The following is a 19633-nucleotide window of genomic DNA, read 5'->3' as shown; positions in this document are numbered from 1 at the left end:
TCTTTGGAAAAGAAAAAAAAACCTGACCTGTCTTTCGACTGAAGTAACTTTTCTGGTGCTGTTGTTAACTTGGTCCTTATTCTTTTCTTTTTTTTTTAATTTATTTTTCCCCCTCGTGTTCCCGCCTCTGCCGCCGCTTCCCCTCTCCCCGTCCCTCTGCCACGTTTCTTTCTCTTTCTTTCATTCCGTCTTTTCTTTTATTTTTTTTTTTTTCCTGGTGGTAATTCCCCTCTTTCCCCCCCTCCCCCGTTTTCCATAGTCACTGCTACAAGTAACGAATGCACTGTGAAGATTCCAGTATTAATAAAGGTTGTACTGTAATTAATAGCCTTGCCTGTGCTCCTGTGGATTTTCTGGTTCTCTGGGCTCACCCCAGTCATGGGGAACAGGTGAGAAGGCACCATCACCCTTTGGGGTTCGCATGGCTTGAGGGGGGTGGGTGCTTTGGGGTTTGGAGGAGTGCAACAACCCCATGGTCAAGGTGATGGGTGACCCTGGGATGCAAAGAACACCCGGGATGCAGAAGAACATCCAGAAGAGGGGGTGCAGGCGGTGCCCCCCAGCTCCACCCATCCCAGGAGCACCCGCAGCGGTGCCACCTCCCGGATTATCGAGGCCGATTGCCAAACCGCGCTGGGGCAGCGCAGCCGGCCGTGCAGAGCGGCGGGGATGGAGGGGCTCAGCGTGGGCAGCGTCCTGCTGACCGCCTGCGACGGGGGGCTGGGCCTGGGGCTGCTCAAGGGATTGCTGGAGCTGCCCAGCCCACCCCGGCACATCTTCGCTGCTTGCCTGGACCCCCAGAGCAAGGTAGGGAGGGCACCGGCACGGGGGGAACAGGAAGGAAGGGGGGACGGGAGGGAAATGGATACCTGGGGATCCCACCTGAAATTGGGATGCTGAGTATCAGCATCCTGAACCGTGAATGGTATGGAAAAATACATGTATGTGTATATATATGTGTGTATATATATGTATATGTATATATATATATATATGTGTGTGTGTGTGTGTGTGTATGTGTATATATATATATATACATAGATACATATATATATATATACACACATATATATACATATATATACATATACATATACATATATATATATATATATATATAAACCAAAAATACACATATATGTTTTAAACATTATGTATTTATTTTGAGTCTCTTGGCGCAGGTATGTGCATGATGAGGAGTGCAGGGGGTTGCTGGCAGCCCCGTCCCCGGGGCATCCCTGCGGGAGCTTTGAAGCTGCCGCGCTCAGCCGGGCACGGAGGAGGAGCAGCGACCGCCCCAAATCGCAGCCCCCGGATCTTGTTGTGACCTGTCGGCTGTGACATGAGGGGCCACCCTCTTCCCGGCACGGTGCAGCCCCCCTCCCCTTCCATGGGCTTCCCCATTGATACCCCTCCCCCGTTTCCTCCACCTAGGCTGTTAACGAGGTGGCTTTGGGCTTTCCCAACGTCAGGATCTTGCCTCTGGGTAAGTGCTGGGGCGGGAAAGGGATGAAGCTTCTCAGGATTTAATTGCAACCGTGGGTGGCTCCAGGAAATGCCACCAAGCAGGTGGGTCCCTCGGTTTGGCTTGGCTGAACCAGGTCACTGATGGGACCAGGAGGATGCTCAGTTTGGGAGTTGCCTCCTGCCACGTCCCGCAGCATCTCACCAGGATCATGGCCACCAGCCTGTCCCTGGCCCTGCTGTCCCCTTGCAGATGTGACAGACCCCAACAGCATCAAGGCAGCAGTGAGGAAGGTGCAGGCAGAGGTGGGCAGTGCTGGCCTCAACCTCCTGATCAACAGCAGCGGCACCACGCGCCGCAGCACCGTGGCCACTGAGACGGCTGAGAACATGAGCCTGGTCTACACCACCAACACCATCGGGCCCCTGCAGACCTGCCAGGTGAGGGGGACACAGCAACCCCTGCCCCAGACACAGGGAACAGGGAGGAGGAGGATGGGGATGCTGAGGTCCCATCCCCTGCAGGCCTTCCTGCCCCTGCTGAAGGAGGCGGCTGAGGCCGAAGGGCAGCGGGAGATGAGCTGCAGCAGAGCTGCCATCATCAACATCTCCAGCATCCTGGGCTCCATCGAGGTTGCAGAGGCCTGGCAGGAGAGGCAGGACATCTGCTACCGCTGCAGCAAGGTACTGCCCCTAGGCATGGGCAGGAATTTGGGGTCATGTCCTCGGGGATTCCCCCTGCACTGGCCCTGGCATTGCCAGACCATGATGGTGAGGAGGGGGATTTGTGCTCCCAGGCTGCTCTGAACATGCTCACCAAGTGCCTGGCCCTGGAGTACGGGAGCAGCGGGATCCTCTGCGTGTCTGTGGATCCTGGACATGTGACCCCTCCCTTGGAACAGGGGATGGTGAGTGATGGGAGGTGCATGGAGTCCCAGCTCAGCAAGGTCCCAAGGGTACCCTGGGCATTCCTGGGGGCATCCTTTTCCAGGAGCATCCCTTCCCAAAGCCATCCCTTCCCAAGGCCACCCCTTCCCAAGGCCATCCCTTCCCAAGGCCACCCCTTCCCATGAACATCCCTTCTCAGGGTCATCCTTTCACAAAGAAATCCCTTCCCAGAAACATTCCTTCCCACAGACATCCCTTCCCATGGGCACATCCCTTCTTCATAGGGTATTAATTCCCATGGACATCCCTTTCCCATGAACATCCCTTCCTGAAGCATCCTTGACCATGAACATCCCTTCTCTGGGCACCCACAACTGTGCAGTGCCTTGGTCCCACAGTGGCTGTGCCATCACAGCAAAAGGATAATTCCACGCACTCCCCAACCATCCAATTTGTTCCCTATTTTTTATTTCCTTTCCCATCCTGATGGTGTGTCAGCAGAGGGCACCCTGGTCCTGCTGTCCCTTACCCTGCCCTGGCTGACAAATGAGTCACTTTTTAATCAGGGATGAAGAAATGAACCTCCATCCTTACAGCACTCAAATGAGGGACAATAAATTTGTGCAAAGCCTCATCCCTTGACTGCTGGAGCATCCAACTGCTCCCAAACCAACCCAGCCAGAGCTGGCATTCCACAATGCCAGGGGTGGGATTGGGGGTGTTGGGATGGAGAATTTTGGCTAACTTTTTCCCTTGGGTGTGCCAGGGCCCGGTGACGCTGGAGGAGAGTGTGCGGGGCGTCCTGCAGCTGCTGGCCCAGCTCTCAGCCACCAACAATGGCACCTTCTGGGACTGGAGAGGGCAGAGGCTGCCCTGGTGAGAGCAGCATCTGCACACTCAGCTTAAATAATTAATTAAAGTGAATTAATTGCCATTTCCAGGCTCACTCTGAGTCGGGGTGGGGGGCAGGATGGGCAGGGGAATGAAACAGGGATGCACAACTGGGGGATGGGAGTTGGATTCACTGCTCCCCTGGCCTGGGATGCTAATTTGTGCCAGGGCAGCATAAGGAAGGATGCTCCAAGTGTGATCCTGAATCCAAGGCATCCCCTGGGGCCAGGAGAAGCCCCCCCTGGCTATCCTCACTCTAGGCCACAAGCCATACTGCTTATGGGGGCATCCAGAGAGCCCCCAAACTCAGCCCTTGTCCTGCTGAGCCTGCCCACCCCAAAACCAGCTGGGCTTTCCATGCCCACCCCAAAGATGCTGCCAGGTATTCTTCCTGCTGGTTCAAGGCCAGCAAAGGTTCTTCCTGTTCCAGCAGCTGGGGGGTTTCACAGCAGGAGATCTCCCAAGTCTCAGCACATGCCTAAAGATGTGTTTTGAGACCTGGGCAGGGCGTCCTGGGCTGACCTTCCCTGAATCCATCCCTCATGGTACACCAGGAGATGCTGTAAACAGGCTCCCATTTTTGATGCTGTGAGTGCTTTCCTGTAGAGGCTCTCAGCTGTCATTCTTGAAGCCATCTCCCAGAAGAGGGATCAGAAGAAAATGCACAATATCTCAAATGGGCTGGACACAGAGCCCATTGCTGTGGGGATGCTCTGGGAGGCTGGGCAGGGTCACTCTGCAGGGACAGCTTCAGGTTCCCCACAGTGGAGGAGGATGAAGGATCATTCCCACATTTGACATGAGGGGGTGGGAGGTTGGGGCTCATCTCCAAGGGGGTCCCTGGACCACACAGGGACTCAGTTAAAGCCAGCACGGATGGGAGACAGGTCCCTCTAGTTAAAGCTCTTATCAAGCAGTGGATCTACTGGTGGTTTTATATGAGCTCTGTGTGGGCTTTATGTAAACAGGAATCATCACTAGGCATGAAGGGAGGAGGAGGAGGAGGAGGAGGAGGAGGAGGAGGAGGAGGAGGAGGAGGAAGACGCTCCTCCACTCATGCTGCAGTGCCCATTGACTCATGAGCCGAAGCCATGAATACACCAATTAAGGTCTCTAATAGCTGATGAAGGTAATTAACTAAGCTGTGAAGGGGGGAGGCAGCCCCAGTGCCTCCAGTGTGCCGCCTGCACCACGCCACCAAGCACAACAAACAAATCCAGATGTTTCCTTGCTGGGGAAGCAGCCGGGGCTGACAGAGGCAGCTTGGCAGGGTCCCTTTGTCAGAGTGAGGGAGGTGGCTGACACCCCAAAAGAGGAGGCAGTGAAGGCAGTGGGGTTCTCTTTGCTGGTCCTTTATTTCGGGTAAGGCTGGAGGCTCCCAGGACCCAGTCAGAAGCTGAGCTGCAATGCTACAGAATTAACGGGTGTTTAATCAAAGCTGAGGAAAAAATACAAGTGGAGAGAAACAGGGTGGTGCCCTCACCTGCCCTGTGGGCAGGGAGGGCTGTGTGTCCCCCCAACAGCTGCCTGCCACAGAGGGCTGTGTCTGAGCCCACACCCATGCAGAGGATGGCAGACATTTCGGATGGACGAGATCTCACAGCCATAAAGAGTCCCACAGCTCTGGAAAGGGTTGTGTTTTGTCCGGGAAGGAGTGGCATTTGTCCCACCTTTGGGCCTTCCTTGGGAACCCACCATGGGGCTCTGGGAGGAGCAGAGCAGAGGCAGCATCCAGGGCTCCAGGGCAAGGAGGTGTCCAGTGAGGGTTGGAGTGAGGGGTGTTCCACAGTGTTAGGTGGATTCCCACCGACCTGAGCAGAGGGAACAGGTTCCATGGTGTGGGACAGGGCGCCCCTGTGCGGCACCTGCGTTCCCCAAGGTCGGGGCCCCCACCCTGACCCCCAACTCACAGGGCACCCCGTAGAGCATCCTCATGACCTTGAGGCAGTTGTCCAGCAGTGCCTTGGGGCGCACAGCCTTGCTCCGGCTCTCAGCGCCCGCGCTGTGGATCAGCTTCACCAGATCGGCCACCACAGTTTCCACGTCTATCTGCAGTGACAGACCACCAGGATGTCACCAAGGTGCCCCAAAGGACAGCAGGGTGCAAAATACACCTGTTGCATTGGCCGGGAATCGAACCCGGGCCTCCCGCGTGGCAGGCGAGAATTCTACCACTGAACCACCAATGCCAGATGTGATCACCCTCCCAGCCCTCCCCCACACTCCCAAACGCGGCGGGCAGGATGGGAGCACCAGGGACAGGCCCGGGCACCCTCAACACCCTCACTCATCACCCCAACACAGCTCTCATAACCCGCCTCCAACCCACGGCAACTCCTCTTCCCGCTGCCCCCATCACCTGCAGCAAGGAGGCCTCAGCAACACCTACACCTGCTCAGCACCCTCAGAGCTAACCCTCTCATGACACAACACTGCAAAACTTCCTCTCTCCACGGAGGGGCTGCACAACCTGCCTGTGCCACACAACCCAGACACATTTTGGCTTCACATTGGTGACCCAGCCATGACAGGCCACCCACATCCAGTGCCCAGACATAGCCCCCTCTTGTGTGTGGCAGCACCCCCCAGACCTGTGCAGGCCTGGGGCTCACTGCCACTGAGCTAAAGAAAGACTCTTGTCACTGCCTCCAAAGCAGAAACCTTCATTGTCAGGGAACCATGGACCCCTCTGTGCCACCAAGTGCCCTGGGCATCACCAAAGTGCCCTGGCTTTGTTCCACCGACAGTGTCACTCCTCACATCCTCACAGAAAGATATGCCAGAGAGGTGCATAATCCCTCCAGGCACCCAGCGGAATCCCCATGGTCCCCCCAGAAACACTGGGTGCCAAAAGTACAGCTGTTGCATTGGCCGGGAATCGAACCCGGGCCTCCCGCGTGGCAGGCGAGAATTCTACCACTGAACCACCAATGCCAGATGTGCAAGGTCCTTGAACGCTCCCCACACGGCCCCGCCACCCCAAATCCAGCACAGTGAATGCAGTGAGGGCGGGCACTGCTGGCTATGAGCACACCACACACACAGACACAAGGGGCACCCCAACACTCAGCTCTGACACCGCGGCTCCAGCCCAGGGAAGCGCCTCCTCTGCTGCCCCACCAGTAAGGAGGGATTGTCAGCAGCCCTCACTCTTAACCCTCTGATGACAACCCAGCAAAGCTCCCTCTCTCCACAGAGGGGCTGCACAGCCTGCCCCGTCCCACAGGACAACCCAGACACACTTTGGCTTCTCATTGGCGACCCAGCTGTGACAGGCCACCCACATCCAGCACCCAAACACGTCTGCCTTAGGGTGTAGCAGCACCTCCCAGCCACAGGCAACCCACGGCTGCATGGAGCCCAAGTCAGGTGGAGGGGCTGGGGGCTGCAGAGTTAAAGTCAGGACACTGAGCTGCACTGACGAGGAACCAAACCCTGGCTTTTGAGGGGGAGCACAGTAATTGTCCCACCGAACCACCTATGCCAGATGTGGAGCTGCCCACAGCTGCCATCTACCTCCATGGCCTGGGCACCCGTGACATGAACCAGTCCCTCCCACTGCTCCTAAGCCAGGGACCTTCACTGCCACCGACATAGCACCCCTTGCTGTCATTGAGCCTCCCTGCCACCCAGCCGAGCTGGTCATTCACCAAATCATCTCCTCTTACTGCTCCTGGTGCCACCGAGCCAAGGACCCTCACTGCAGGCAGAGCTGCTGCCGCCACCTGGGGCCCGAGCACCCACACACACTGCAGAGTCGACCCCGAGGGGAGATGTAGAGGGAGCAACCTCTAGAGATGCCCAAGGGAGCACCCACGGGAGCGCCTCTGCAGTATCCCATGGGCACCCTGGCAGCCGCCAAACGACAGTAGGGTGCAAAAGAACGCAGCTGTTGCATTGGCCGGGAATCGAACCCGGGCCTCCCGCGTGGCAGGCGAGAATTCTACCACTGAACCACCAATGCCAGATGTGAGCATCCTTCCAGCCCTCCCCCACACTCCCAAACCAGGGCAGGCCTTGTCACCCTGAACACCCTCATTCACCACCCCAACACAGCTCTCATAACCCACCTCCAACCCACGGCAACTCCTCTTCCCGCTGCCTCACATCACCTACAGCAAGGAGGCCTCAGCAGCCCTCACTGTTAACCCTCTCATGACACAACATTGCAAAACTTCCTCTCTCCACAGAGGGGCTGCACAACCTGCCCCGTCCCACAGGACAACCCAGACACACTTTGGCTTCTCATTGGTGACCCGGCCATGACAGGCCACCCACATCCAGCACACAAACACAACTGTCTCAGGGTGCAGCAGCTCCATCGAGGCAGCAGAAGCTTAGGCAGAGAGGCAGAACCATCACCGGGAAAATAGGGATGAAGTCATGGGCACCCTCTGCCTGATCCCCCGCAACCGCCGGCCTTGGAGGTGCCACCCCGTGACGGTGGTCGGTGTGTGCGACAGCCCCGTTCGCCCCTGCCCAGGTCAGCAGGTCCCCCAAGGGTGAACGGGTTGCAGGCAAGAAAAAAATACAGCTGTTGCATTGGCCGGGAATCGAACCCGGGCCTCCCGCGTGGCAGGCGAGAATTCTACCACTGAACCACCAATGCCAGATGTGCAACAGAGCTGGGGCACTGTCACACAGCCCTGCACCCCAGCCCCAATTTCTGTCCTTACACCCTGTCCCTGTCAGCCCCCACAGAACCCACACACAGGGAAAACCTCCATGCCCTTGTTGTCCCCTCCTGGGGGCTCAGTGCGTGTCCTCCCAGCACAGGAGTGCCAGACGTGGGGTGCCAGGGGGATCCTCACCTGCCGGTACTTGCTGTACTCCTTGCCCAGGGCATCAAAGAGCTGGCAGAGCTCCTGGGTGTACTTCCAGGATGGGTGCTTCTCTGGCAGCACCTCACGGATCCGCAGCACGGCCTGGGAGCTGACATGGAACCAGAGGTACCGCAGAGCTGCCTCCGACACCGTCCCGTTGCGCTGGAGGGCAAGAGGGTGAGAGCCGTGCAGCCCCTGCGGGTCCCTGGAGCGCTCCCATTGTGGGACTCTCCCCTGCCACCCTCTTACCAGGCGGGTGATGTTGGACGGCCTCAGCACTTCTTCGTACTGGACCTGGACTGTGTAGTCGATGGGAAAGTAATGTTTCTGGAAAGGCAAGGAAGAGCATGGGGGCTGGCAAGGGGCAAAGGAATGGGCACATCCTTGCCAGCCTTAGTATGACACTGGGGAGCCAGTGCAAAAGCCCTTTGATGTGGTCAGCCCACAGCAGAAGTAACCCTGGGCACAATTTGGCATAAATTGTCTCTGGTGAAAAACACAGCACCCAGCACCCAGCCACTGTAGAGCAGTGGGTGCTGCTGCCCACCCATGACCCCCCTGCAGCAAATTGAGGCCCTCCCTGCAATGCCAGATGTCCCCCCACCTCCCAAAGCTGGGGTTACCATGTACTGCAGGCGCATCTCATACTGCAGCTTGTCCTGGAGCAGGCGGGTGAGCTCGCATTCGCCCGGCGCCGCGGCCTCCAGGCCCAGCACAGCCAGGACACCTGGGCAGCCAAAGCCAGTGGCATCAGCCCCCTCAGGGACACCCACCGAGGGGACTCCTGAGGCCATCCCCCCTGTGCCCCAGCTGTACTCACATAGGACGGCAGCGTAGCCCTGCTGCATGTTGATGGCGGCCATCAGTGGAGCCCCAGGCTGTGCCTACATGGCTGGGGCTCACCGGGAGCCTCCAGGGCAGTAGCGTGGATGGTGTGGGGACAAGGGACAGGTGTAGGCTCCGGGCACTGGCTGCTCTCCGGTAGCCCCGGGCAGTTGTTCCCTGCCATGGATGGGGGGTTAGTCCCCCTTCCCGGCAGTCCCCGCTGGCTTCTCCTCTCCAGCTGACGGCAGGGAGGCAGCAGGTCCGGGGCCGTCACAGGGTGTTGGCAGGGATGTGTTTGCAGGGGTGCAGGAGCACCCCCGGACTGCAAGAGGGAATCTGGGGGAAGAGAGCCCCGGCTGCAGCCCCAGGGCAGGCAGGGGCCCAGACTGCAGAGCCCAGGCAGGACATCCGCTCCGAGCCCCGGGGGCCACGGGGAAGGGACAGCCCCGCTGAGCCTCGGGTGGCCGTGGAGCCGTGTATGTCTCCGTCCCCATGGGGCAGGGCTACCAGGGCTTCCCTGATGACACCCTCAGGGGATTTCCAGGGAAGGAGGGGGATCAACCCAGCCCCGTTATCCCAGAGGTGATTAAGTCCGGCCTCAGCCGAGGAACGCTGGGGGAAGGGGCTGGTGAAATGGCCAAGCCACGGCATGCTGGGTCCCCGCACAGAGATGTCGTGTCCCTACACCGCTGCGAAGGGGGCCCTGCCATGCCCCCGCGCTCTGAAAGGAGACCATAGCATGTCCTTGTGCCACATGCCCCACAGCGTGTCCCCTTGCGAAGCAGGGTGCGGGTGTCCATGTGCTGTCCATCCCAGCACAGAAGCGGCCCCATCTACGTCCCCACGCCATGTCCCGGTGCCAGGGGGGCCACGCTGTGTCCCCACGCGATGCCATGTCCCGAGGGAAGGCAGCCGGGCCCTGTGCCGTGCCGTGCCCCCACGCGAAGGCGCCGCGCGGTGTCCCGGCGCACAGTGCCACCCACAATCCCCACTGGAGGCACCTCCGTGCCGCGTCCCTGCCGTGCGTCCCCAGGCGGGCACGGCCGGCTCGGGGGGTGCGTGTGCCCCGTGCCCGTGCCCGGTGGGGCCGTGGCTCCCGGCGCCCCCCCCGCGCCCCCCGCGCGCGGCTCCGCGGACCCACCTGGCGCGGGACGCGTCCACCCGCGGGCGGCGGCGGCGGCGGGGCCGTGCCCGCGCTTCCCGGGAGGCGGGCGGGGGGCGGCGGCGCGGGCAGCGGGCGGGGCGGCGGCCGGGGCCGGGCGGGGAGCGGGGACCGAGCGACCGCCCCGCACGGCCCGGGGAGCGTCCGGCCCCGCTGCGCCGCGGGTGCTCGGCCGGCCCAGCCGGGGGGTGTCCCCGGGGTACGCAGGGAGCCCAGGCTGGGATGTCCCCAGGGTGCTTGGTAACCCTCGTGGGTATCTCCCTGCTCCCCGGGGTGCTTTGCTGCCCCAGCTGGGCGTCCCCAGTGTGCTTGGCTGACCCTCGAGAGTATCTCCCCCTGTTCCAGGCAGGTGTCCCCGGGATGCTCAGATGCTCAGTTCACCTGGCCAAGGTACCCCCCAGAGTGCTCATCTCATCCAGCTGAGCATCCCCAGGGTGTCTGGCTCATCCTGCTGGGTCCCTCCCTGCTCCTCGGGGTACTTTGCTGCACCACACCCTGCGTGCTGGTCTAACTATGGTGAATGCCTCCTCCACTCCTCAGGGCGCTGAGCCGTCCCTGCAGGGCGTCCACTCAACCCAGTCAGGTGCCCACATAACCCCTGGCGTGCCCAGCTGACTACTCTGCACAGTCCTAGGCACCCCTGGGTGCTCTGCTCTGCCAGCACTGGCACCTCTAGGGTGCTGGGCTCTCCTGGCAGGGTGGCCCAGGGCAATTTCTGGGCTGAGCACCCATGGGCACGTTTTGGGGCAATCGAAGTGGGAGTCAGCCCAGTGCCTTCCCAGGATGTGCCCGGGGAAGGGCTGCACTGCAGCACGAATCTCAGAAGAGCTGAGGTATTCTAAGCTGGCTGCAGGCCAGCAGGACTCTGCTCCCTCTGACCCAAGCCCACATCATCCTCTCAGGATGCTTCAGGGCTGAGCTCCTGCCAGGAGCAGGGGCCAAGGGAACATGGGACATTGTCCTCCCCCACATCATCCTGAAGAACCCCTTGGAAGAGCCACTGTGTCTGTGCTCAGGGCTGCTGAGCATCCAAAGGGTCAGCAAGAAAATCGGCTATCAAAGAGTGGGTCAGTGCTCCCAGGGAAACGCGTGGGAAGGAATGCACTTCTGCCTGTGAGAGCGCGCTGGGATTCCCCTGGCATGCAGTCAGGGCCACTGCCACGCTCCTGCCAAGCTTCCCCTGCTCCTGGCCAGTCTCAGGCACGGCCCTTGCCTCCCTCCCAGCACTCGTCGGGGCCGAGATGCTCAGCTCTGAGCAGGGAAGGAGCCGCTGAGTTCCTCACTCAGGTGTCCGCAGGGATTTTGCCCGCGGCTGCTGCAGTCGCTGGAGGAAGCCATTTAACAGCATTCCCTGCCCACGTATTCATCAGCCTGGCAGCCGGGATGGGGCGACGAAGAGAAGGGAGAGCGCGGAACTGCGCAGCACCGTGCTGGGGGCGGTGTACTCTCCCTGGCTGCTCCGGGGCTGGAAATCAGCGCTGGAAATCAGTGCTGGGATGAGCCCAAGGCAAACAGCTTCCCGTGCACAGCCCCGGGAGCTCTGCGCCCACACGGCAGCTGCAGGGGGGAGCTCGCTCTGAAACCTTCCTTGTCCCAGTGAAAGGGAGCTGGGGGCTCAGGCAGCTCCCCACAAGCCCTCAGGCTCCCTATGGCTGGGAGTGGATCCCTCCAGGCTTTGCCTTTTACTGGAAGCAGGTTATTCACCAGGCACAGCGGAGCAAGTAAAGCCTTGTGCTTGGAACCAGTTTGGGAACATCTCAAGACACGCCCCCCCTCCCCCCAACTTTCACTTTCAGGACACCAGCATGACAAATACCAAGGGCCACTGGAGCTCTGCTGGAAGTGCCCTCTGATGCAAAGCATCACTCCCTCAGGGAGGACAGGGAGCACAGGGTGAGCACTTTATGGCAAGCCAGAAGCTGGGCCCCACAAAGCTCAGCTCCCCTTTGCCCCTTCCTTGATGCAGCCGCCCCCGACTGAGGCCAGGAAGGGAGCACAAAGCCCTTTGCTCTGCCAGCATGGGTGGGGCTGTCAGAGCCAAAGGGTGCAGCGTTGTAAGCCCCTGCCAACGCAGGCCTGCGAGGTTGAAACAAGGCAGGAGGGGAGAGGAGGGTGCAAAGGACAGGGCAGGAGGGTGTGTTTGCCCTCACCCCACACAGTTCATGCACCAGAGAATGTGAAAGCTGTTCAAAGGGAACACAGGTATCAAGGATCACCTGTCTCTCCAAGCCCCAAGTGGAGAGCAGCAGCATCCTTACCGGGATGTCACAGGCTATCAGACTGTCCCCACCAGCAGGAGGTAAGCAGGGAATAACCCAGCAGAAGCAGGAAGCACTTGCTGTGTGGGTACACTCCAGCTGGGAGCCTCTGCAGCCAGTTACCAAGCCTGTGGGACAACCACCTTTCCCCAGCTCTCCTGGCAGCCAGCTGCTCCTCCCAGAGCTGCAGCTGCTGGGCAACAATGTGCAGCCATGCTCTGGAACGGCTGCAAAAATGACTCTTCCCTCTCTCCACAGCCTGCTTTGTGGGTGTCCCAGGGCAGCCCAAGCAGCAGGGCACCAGCTCCAGGCAGGGCAGGGGGGCAGTGAGGGGCCTGCAGGAGCACAGGGGCTCAGGGTGTGCACTTCTCTGTATTCCTCCTCCTCCCCTCCTGCTCCAGCCAGGTCAGCAGCAGCTGCCACGAAGGAGAAGAGCCCCAGCGCCAGGGTAGTGAAAAAACAGGCTTTTATTCTTCATGTGCTGCTCACAGTCACAGCTTGGAGACACTCTCTTGCCAAAGTTATTATGAAACAAATCAAGTCCCAGACTCAGGCCTCGCTCTTCCCCACCCCCAAGAGAGTCAACATTGTACAAAACTCTATTTACAGGGAAAACAGTCAGAAATGGCGAGTCCAAAAAACCCCCTTGCAATTCAGAAGAAAACGTTCAAGACAAGTGTGACAGTTACACCCTCCACTGCCAGCTTCCCATTGGCTGCTCCCTGGACTAGTGTAAGCCCAGAGCAGCTCACCACCAGCTACTAAAAGAGGAGCCTAGTAATCCTGAACCATGCCACAGCTCTCTCCTTTCCTTTCCTAAAATGCTGGGAAATCACAAACCCCACTTGACCCAATCAGCTGTATCTGCCCTACAGAACTTTCAGCAAGACCCTGTGGGACTCCTCCATCCAAAAGGGAGGACAAGGAGATGGAGCTGAGGGTCAGCTGGAGGCCCTGCTTGGGCACTTCCCAAGAGAGAATTGCTCTGGCCAGAAGCCAGAATGTCAGGAGCCTTCACACAGGCAGCGGGATGTGTTGGGAAACCTAATGGCTGATACTGTATTTACTGGAGTCACGTTCCTTTGAAACACAAACCAAGAGGACCAAACCAATATTTGAAAAGAGGGGAAAAAAAGCACACATTCCTCCTCTGGATGGTGCTTGGAGGAGCACCCAGAGGAGCCAGGAGCATTTCTGCCCCTGGCAGCCGCCTCTCAGAACGCATAGCGCGTGCGGATGTCCTCCAGCTTCTTGGACACCTCGGGTGGGGTCCGGTCCAGCTCCTCGGCCACATTCTTCTGTTTGTTGGGCTCCATGGAGTTGAACTGTTCACACAGGTCCCCATCAATCACGTTCTGGAGGGGCAAGGAGGAGAGAACTGAATCGAAACCACACAGAGGCACTGAACCCTGCCTAAACAGGGAAAAATGGCCACAAACAGTTTGTTCCCAGGAGTTTCTTAATCCTGTCCTGGAAACAAGACCATGCTTGGTGACCTCATCTGCTGAATAGCGTCACATTAATTACTGGCCAGCTTGATTAACGAAACAGAAACCCCAAAGGCCTGGGTGCTGCTGAAGAATCAGAGAAGGGAAAGGAAGAGAGATCCGCCTGTGTCTGAGCCCTGCACTGGGAAGGCTGGGGGAGGCTGTGAGTGATGACAAAGGCAGCTTCAATCAAATGGGAGCAATCTTTGAGGCTGTGTATGTGGCAAACCAGCCTCAAGATCAGAGACCACCACCACACTCCACTCCTAGAGAGCTTCATCTGCTGGGACAGTATTCTGACTGACTCCAGACTTGTTACTCTGGTAGTAGCTACCACTGGGATCCGTCTGATCACAGCATTTAGCAGTTCACAGCTTCTAACAGTTCCTCAAAAGCAGAAATAGGAAGGAACAGCTCTTTCTGAACTTGGATTTTAATTTCCAGTGGTGGTGGAAAAAACATAATCCAGGGCAGCACTCAGTTTGATCCAGCCACACCAACAGCTATGTAATGCTGCTTCTCCTGGTGGAAAATGGAGATGCTGTGGCAAGTAGAGAAGTGCAGCTACAGCACCTCTAGGCTTGGGTCTTAGGATCAACCCTCGGGAGGCTCATTACAAGAGTTAAGAAGCCAAAACAGACATGTATTAAGTGCTAAGTACTGTTCTCCTACCAGACTACTGCTCAGGAGCCAGCTACTATAGGCACCACACAAGCCATTACTGCAGTGCCTCAGCTCTCCCTACTGAACAGCAAGCTTGCCTTGTAGAAGACAATAACCTTGCCTTGCTTCTGCCAGCCTCAAGGCAGCTCTGTGCTCCAAAGCACCTCTCTGCACCCCATGGCCAGGTGACCCCACGTGCTCAGGGCTCACCTTCACTGGGAAGTAGTAGGAGCGGAAGCTGAGGTGGTCCCGTCCACAGAGAGGAGGGTGCTCAGACCGTAAGTGCATTTCCACGTGCTGGAAGAAGTCGTGATCCTGGGGAGATAAAGGATTGATAAGAGAACAGTTTGGTACACATCAGTGCTGCTAGCAATGCAAGACAACACCCATCAGAAGGTGCTACTGCACCCCCTGAACCACTGTCATTACACGGCCATTTGGGGTTGGATGAGATGATCTTTAAACATCCCTTCCAGTCCAAACCATCCTGTGGTTCTGTGAGTAACAGGCTCTGCCAGAGCAGCCCTGCACATGGCAGCCAAATACCCCCTCACCCCTTCCAGCTGGAAAGCACCCAGAGCAGAGTTAAGCAGCCACCCTGGTCAGGATCAGCCTCCCAGGAAATGTGGCATAGAGCAGCTGTGCAGCATGGAGCTGCAGCTCCAACAGGGAATGTCTTGGCATCCACAGCTCCAAGAGGTCACAGCAAAGAGAGAACAGAGTACTATCCTCAGGACATGAAACAGCACTGCCTGATCAACAGTTTAGAGGCTACACAAAGCATGCCAAAGGACTCCTCCCTCCTCAGACACTGAATCACTCAAAGCCCCTTGAAAGCACAAACAGATACAGAACAGTGCAACAAGGAATGCTCTCAACTCTTTACAGAACCAATGCAGAACTCAACAAACTCCTTCTCTTCCCTTCTGCAATGGAGCCACAGGCACTCTGTAGCTCAGGTTTTCAGCCACTGTGGAGCCCTCCAGGGAATGCAGCACATTTAATCCACCCATACTGGCTGTAAATGGGTGCACAAAAAGCAGCAAGACTGCAGCCTGATGCTTGGGCTTGCTTACCTCATGGGAAGTAAAAGGGACCAAGATTCCTATTCCCCCTGATAAGGTTGTATAAACAAGAGATTCAGAGCCTCCTGGAATCAGTGTGGTCTTCTGCAAGGAAAGCACCGTTTCTCCCACGTGGTAATTCATAATCACTTCAGCCTGAAAGGCAAGCACAGAAGCATGTTTTTTCTTTAGCTTATATAAAAGCATCAAAGGGCTTGAGAGAGGAAAGCAGAATAAATTCAGCCAACTGCTAGTTCTGAAATGCCTTTCTAGAGAGGAAGTGCCTTCCACCTGTGACCAGATGGCAAAACTCAGCTGGACAAACGGATGCAAGTAATGAGAGAAAGCAGCAAAAGAAAATGAGCTGCTTCCCTCAAACACACCAAATAGGCTTCAGCTGGGATTTCAGAAATTTGGCTTGCAGCAACAGTGAAAACAGATCGCCCACAGCACAGCAGATTGCGTAGAAGCAGAACTGCCAATACATCTCCTGGACAATACTGCAAAGGCCTTCACAGAAAGGCAGTGCTTTCTTTTCCTACAATAACCATGTGCTTCCCACAAAGTATTACCTTCTGCGATGCTCCATTAAGCAGGCCCCTGTCCCAGAGAGCTTTGTTGCCTGTGGGATCCTCATCTACCTCATCATTGGTGTTGGGAGGCAATCTCACCTGTGTTGAAAGAGGAAGGAAAAATCAGCAAGCTGCAGAAAAGCAGCACATTAACTCTGGAGAGCCCTTGTGCTGCCTGAAAGGCTGCCTTTGTGGACTCTGCAAGAACCACTTTATACTTAGAGCAGAATCATCCAGGTGCCTCTCCAAAGCAGCCTTTACAGTTATATAACAACTGTGATAACAAGACCAATAACCCATCACGCAGAAACATGGGCAAGGCCTCACACCCAGCCTCTGCCTGGCCTGGCACTTGCAGATCACCCTGGGAGGTAAGGTCAAACTGATCTGAAGGTGGTTTCCACTAAGGAAACAGTTTGATGGATGTGGGGCAGGAAAACTGAAGAGGATTGATTTGTGTGTTTTGGCCCAATCCTGCAGGCGCAGCATCTGACACTTGCTGAACTCCGCACTCCAGAGCACCCGAGCACGCTTCAGAGAGAGATCAAAGCTCTGCCAGAAAGACCATCTATTCTTTCCTCCTCCCTTGCTGAAACCCAGCCAAGTGGGGAAGTGTTGGCTGACAAAGCCAACTGTGAAGAGGAAGTGACAGAGAAAGCTCGATGCCAGCTATGAGGTTTAGTCAGAAAAAGTAAGAGTGATAACCCTGACTCAAGTTCTCATGGGCCCTTTCACAGCAACAATCTTCTTTTCAAAGTTTACTGACAGGAAGTTTTGAGGCAATATAAACACAAATTACTGGCCACCTCAGAAATATGTTTATGACTTGCTGATGCTTTAACTTATTTGCTTCATTTAACAAACAGATAAACTGCAGCCCATTATGACAGAGCCACCCCATGAAAACAAGTCAATGGTACAGGGCGTTGTCTCCAGCTAATGACAGATTCTCATTCTTTCAAGATAAATCATGGATGTTTTAAGGGAAAATATGTCCAAAAAGCCCCAACTTCAGCAAAGCACACTCACCACACAGATGTTACCAAACTTGTCTGCCCCAGCCACAGTGTCGTAATCCAGGAGTGTTGCTGTGGTGACCCACCGGGGGTAAGTGTCATCAGCAAAGATAATGAGCTGGTTCTCATTCCTTTTGTAACGCACCCAGATGAAACTCTCCTGAACATCTGAAACAATCACTCTGTGCCCAATGGTTTGGATTCCACAGATGTAGTTGGCAATGTGCTTTTGAGAGAGAAAGGACAAAACCTCAGTGCTTTAAACAGGGAAGTATAACTATTCCAACTGAAACACTCTTTTTTCCTCTGTGAATGCAGGTCACTCCCCACTTCCCATCATTTCCTCCAAAAATACTCTTATTTCTGCCATACTACTGTCCCACTCTAAATACACCATCAATACAGGGTAACCTAATATGCACCACACGGCATCCACAGCCTTCTCTGTATGAACACTGTCCAGGGAACAAGTGCTACTGGTGAGGTCATGACAGGAGATGCCAGGACATCCTTACAAGCAGGCATTGCTTCCATGTCTCCTCACTACCTCCTCATGGAAGGCCCAAGAAGGAAAGCTTCAATTTTTCATGTGAGTCATGTTTTAGGGAAAAAACTAAACTAACAAAACCACACAAACCAAAAAAAAAAAAAGGTCCCCTGCAAGTTCCCAGTCTGTCTGTTAGCTTGCAGGAATTCTTTTGTGCAGTAATGAGCTACTGGCACAGGTTCTGCAGCTTGCATGAGAGAGGGAGGAGCAGGCAATTAAGTTAGAAAATCATGCTCTGCAATTTCTTTTCCTAAAGTACCAGAGATGCTCAGCAAGAAGGACCATCTACTTCAAGGAGAAAATCCCCTTTTCAGCATTCTGGGGATCTGATGAAGTGGTCATATGCACCCTCCAGCTTCTGATGACCCAAACTAATGAAACATTTCCAGCAATTCTCTTCTATCTCACTAGGATCTCTCACGTTTGCAGAAGCCAAAGGAACAGTCTGTACAGACCCCTGCACATGGTCAGTAACTGAGCTGGGACAAAAAGGAACTTGCAGCACTACTGTCAGAAAGGTGGTAAGAAAATGGTGTGTGTGTGGGATGCAGAGGGGCAGCACAACAGACCAGCCTAGTCCAGCACTCCTCTGGATAGATGCACACAGCAAGGCAAAGACACAGCTCTGATGACCAAATAGACACACTTGGGCTGGAGTAGCAGCTAAAGCCTGTGTTTCACTCTGGCTGCAAAGTTTTACTTGCTCCAAATGGAGAGCTGTGCTCAGGAACAGAAGGCAGTACCTTGTTCTCACATTTCCGAAGCAGTTTCTTCTTGCCCAGGTCATACACACGCAGCAGCTTCCCAACTCCAATTAACACTCGGCCTTGGAATGGAGCAATGGCTGCAGGAACCTCCTCCACAGGGGTCTAGAGAGGGAAGAGGAAGATTGTGCAATCCTCATCATTAAGAGAGCTAACCTTACCTAAACCTTCAGACCAGATTCAGCTAATGATATGGCTGAAGTTCACTGGCCTGTATCAAGGCTTCCAATGTAAAAGGCTAACACAACAATTTTTTTCTACAGGAGAGGGAACAGGTCAGTCCCTCACAGGCCTTTTGACAGCAGCAGATATCACACAGAGATAAGAGAGCCATGGGCACTCACACACAACACACTCTTGGCAGTGCACCCTAACTGAAGTACAGGACTGCTGTAAGAACCCCATACTGGGCAGGCAGCAAAAGAAGACAAGGGTCTGGTTGCCTCAATTCTTGGTTTTGGTTTACATCCAACAGAAAAACTTTAGACTTTGCCTAAATCTACCCAGACTGTTTTTAAAGCAAGGCATGAATGTATTTCAGCCATCTGACATTGCCACCAACGAAAGTGCTGTATTGTGGACACAACTGCAGTGTGTCCACAATTTCAGTAACTCAGACAGGGTTACTGTCTGAAAAGTCTCCCACCACTAATCAATCCAAAATGATCAGCCACAGCAGAGAAGGAGAACATGTAGAGAGTTTCCAGTTACAGCATTCCTATCTTGGATGCACTGGTTAAGAAAAGTTTATTTCACAACTTCAGCTCTGCCAACTTCCCAGTGGGTGTTCAGTGGCAGCAGAAAAGGCCACGGTCCAGAACAGAACCCACTCACTGCATCAGGACTTTAGGAAGTGAGTAAGCCACAACATTCCTTTCCATGTGCTCATCTGCTCAAATCTCAGCCATGCTGGAAGCATGTGAGAAGAACAGTAATTTTTCTGCTGAAACTTTTGCTGAAGCCCTTGAGACCTATCAAACAAGTTGGTCACTAATAATTTCTACACACAATCAAACAGCATCCAAGGAAGATGACACTTCACAACAGCTGTACATGGTCAGCCAAGGACTGATAGTCTTAGCATCAGGGTTCAAGTAACCCAAGGATGAATTTGCTCTGTAAACAAGTGCTTAAGCAGCTCTCTGAGCTCATATTCCAGAAAGCAAACAGCCATTTCCCTTCCCTCCCTAACAGGGGCATGAAAAACAC

General features: G+C 55.7%; 3 protein-coding genes and 4 non-coding genes across 7 annotated transcripts in view; 1 reads left to right on the top strand and 6 right to left on the bottom strand.

The window, feature by feature from the left end:
• Window positions 1–643: 643 nt before the first annotated feature.
• Window positions 644–3232, top strand: LOC131563619 (C-signal-like). Its single transcript, XM_058813729.1, has 6 exons — window positions 644–807; window positions 1435–1486; window positions 1718–1905; window positions 1990–2148; window positions 2262–2372; window positions 3119–3232. Exons 1-6 carry the CDS (start codon window positions 670–672, stop codon window positions 3230–3232), a joined length of 762 nt encoding a protein of 253 aa, XP_058669712.1. The 5' UTR covers window positions 644–669.
• A 1147-nt stretch (window positions 3233–4379) lies between these two features.
• On the bottom strand, window positions 4380–10099 carry IL34 (interleukin 34). The gene is made up of 7 exons (XM_058813688.1): window positions 10033–10099; window positions 8887–9227; window positions 8690–8793; window positions 8316–8393; window positions 8055–8228; window positions 5154–5292; window positions 4380–5054 (listed from the first exon to the last, which is right to left on the bottom strand). The coding sequence occupies exons 2-7, from the start codon at window positions 8927–8929 to the stop codon at window positions 5035–5037; spliced, it is 558 nt and encodes a 185-aa protein (XP_058669671.1). The 5' UTR covers window positions 8930–9227; window positions 10033–10099; the 3' UTR covers window positions 4380–5034.
• On the bottom strand, window positions 5362–5432 carry TRNAG-GCC (transfer RNA glycine (anticodon GCC)). The gene has a single exon. It is a non-coding gene; the product is annotated as a tRNA-Gly (tRNA).
• TRNAG-GCC (transfer RNA glycine (anticodon GCC)) lies at window positions 6107–6177 on the bottom strand. Its single transcript has one exon. It is a non-coding gene; the product is annotated as a tRNA-Gly (tRNA).
• TRNAG-GCC (transfer RNA glycine (anticodon GCC)) lies at window positions 7137–7207 on the bottom strand. Its single transcript has one exon. It is a non-coding gene; the product is annotated as a tRNA-Gly (tRNA).
• Window positions 7782–7852, bottom strand: TRNAG-GCC (transfer RNA glycine (anticodon GCC)). Its single transcript has one exon. It is a non-coding gene; the product is annotated as a tRNA-Gly (tRNA).
• A 2678-nt stretch (window positions 10100–12777) lies between the features above and the next one.
• The window catches only part of SF3B3 (splicing factor 3b subunit 3), a 28917-nt gene continuing 22061 nt past the window's right edge, over window positions 12778–19633 (bottom strand). Inside the window, exons 21-26 of the mRNA XM_058813279.1 lie at window positions 18404–18529; window positions 17127–17339; window positions 16098–16196; window positions 15538–15681; window positions 14672–14776; window positions 12778–13666 (exon numbers count right to left, since the gene is read on the bottom strand). Coding sequence (XP_058669262.1) covers window positions 13526–13666; window positions 14672–14776; window positions 15538–15681; window positions 16098–16196; window positions 17127–17339; window positions 18404–18529 — 828 coding nt within the window. The 3' untranslated portion in view covers window positions 12778–13525. The remainder of the gene's footprint in view (window positions 13667–14671; window positions 14777–15537; window positions 15682–16097; window positions 16197–17126; window positions 17340–18403; window positions 18530–19633) is intronic.

The sequence above is a fragment of the Ammospiza caudacuta genome, chromosome 13, assembly GCF_027887145.1.
Source record: "Ammospiza caudacuta isolate bAmmCau1 chromosome 13, bAmmCau1.pri, whole genome shotgun sequence".
Taxonomy (NCBI): domain Eukaryota; kingdom Metazoa; phylum Chordata; class Aves; order Passeriformes; family Passerellidae; genus Ammospiza; species Ammospiza caudacuta.
Note: the sequence above shows the minus strand (reverse complement) of the source record. Positions and strands in the feature narration are given on the sequence as shown.

Coding starts and splice junctions, on each gene's coding strand:
- LOC131563619 (XM_058813729.1), top strand. CDS start 670: ATGGAGGGGCTCAGCGTGGGCAGCGTCCTGCTGACCGCCTGCGACGGG. Junction 1,906..1,989: donor GGCCCCTGCAGACCTGCCAG/GTGAGGGGGACA, acceptor CATCCCCTGCAG/GCCTTCCTGCCCCTGCTGAA. Junction 2,373..3,118: donor CTCCCTTGGAACAGGGGATG/GTGAGTGATGGG, acceptor TGGGTGTGCCAG/GGCCCGGTGACGCTGGAGGA.
- IL34 (XM_058813688.1), bottom strand. CDS start 8,929: ATGGCCGCCATCAACATGCAGCAGGGCTACGCTGCCGTCCTAT. Junction 8,794..8,886: donor GGGCTACGCTGCCGTCCTAT/GTGAGTACAGCT, acceptor TTGGCTGCCCAG/GTGTCCTGGCTGTGCTGGGC. Junction 5,055..5,153: donor GATGCTCTACGGGGTGCCCT/GTGAGTTGGGGG, acceptor CCCTCTGCTCAG/GTCGGTGGGAATCCACCTAA.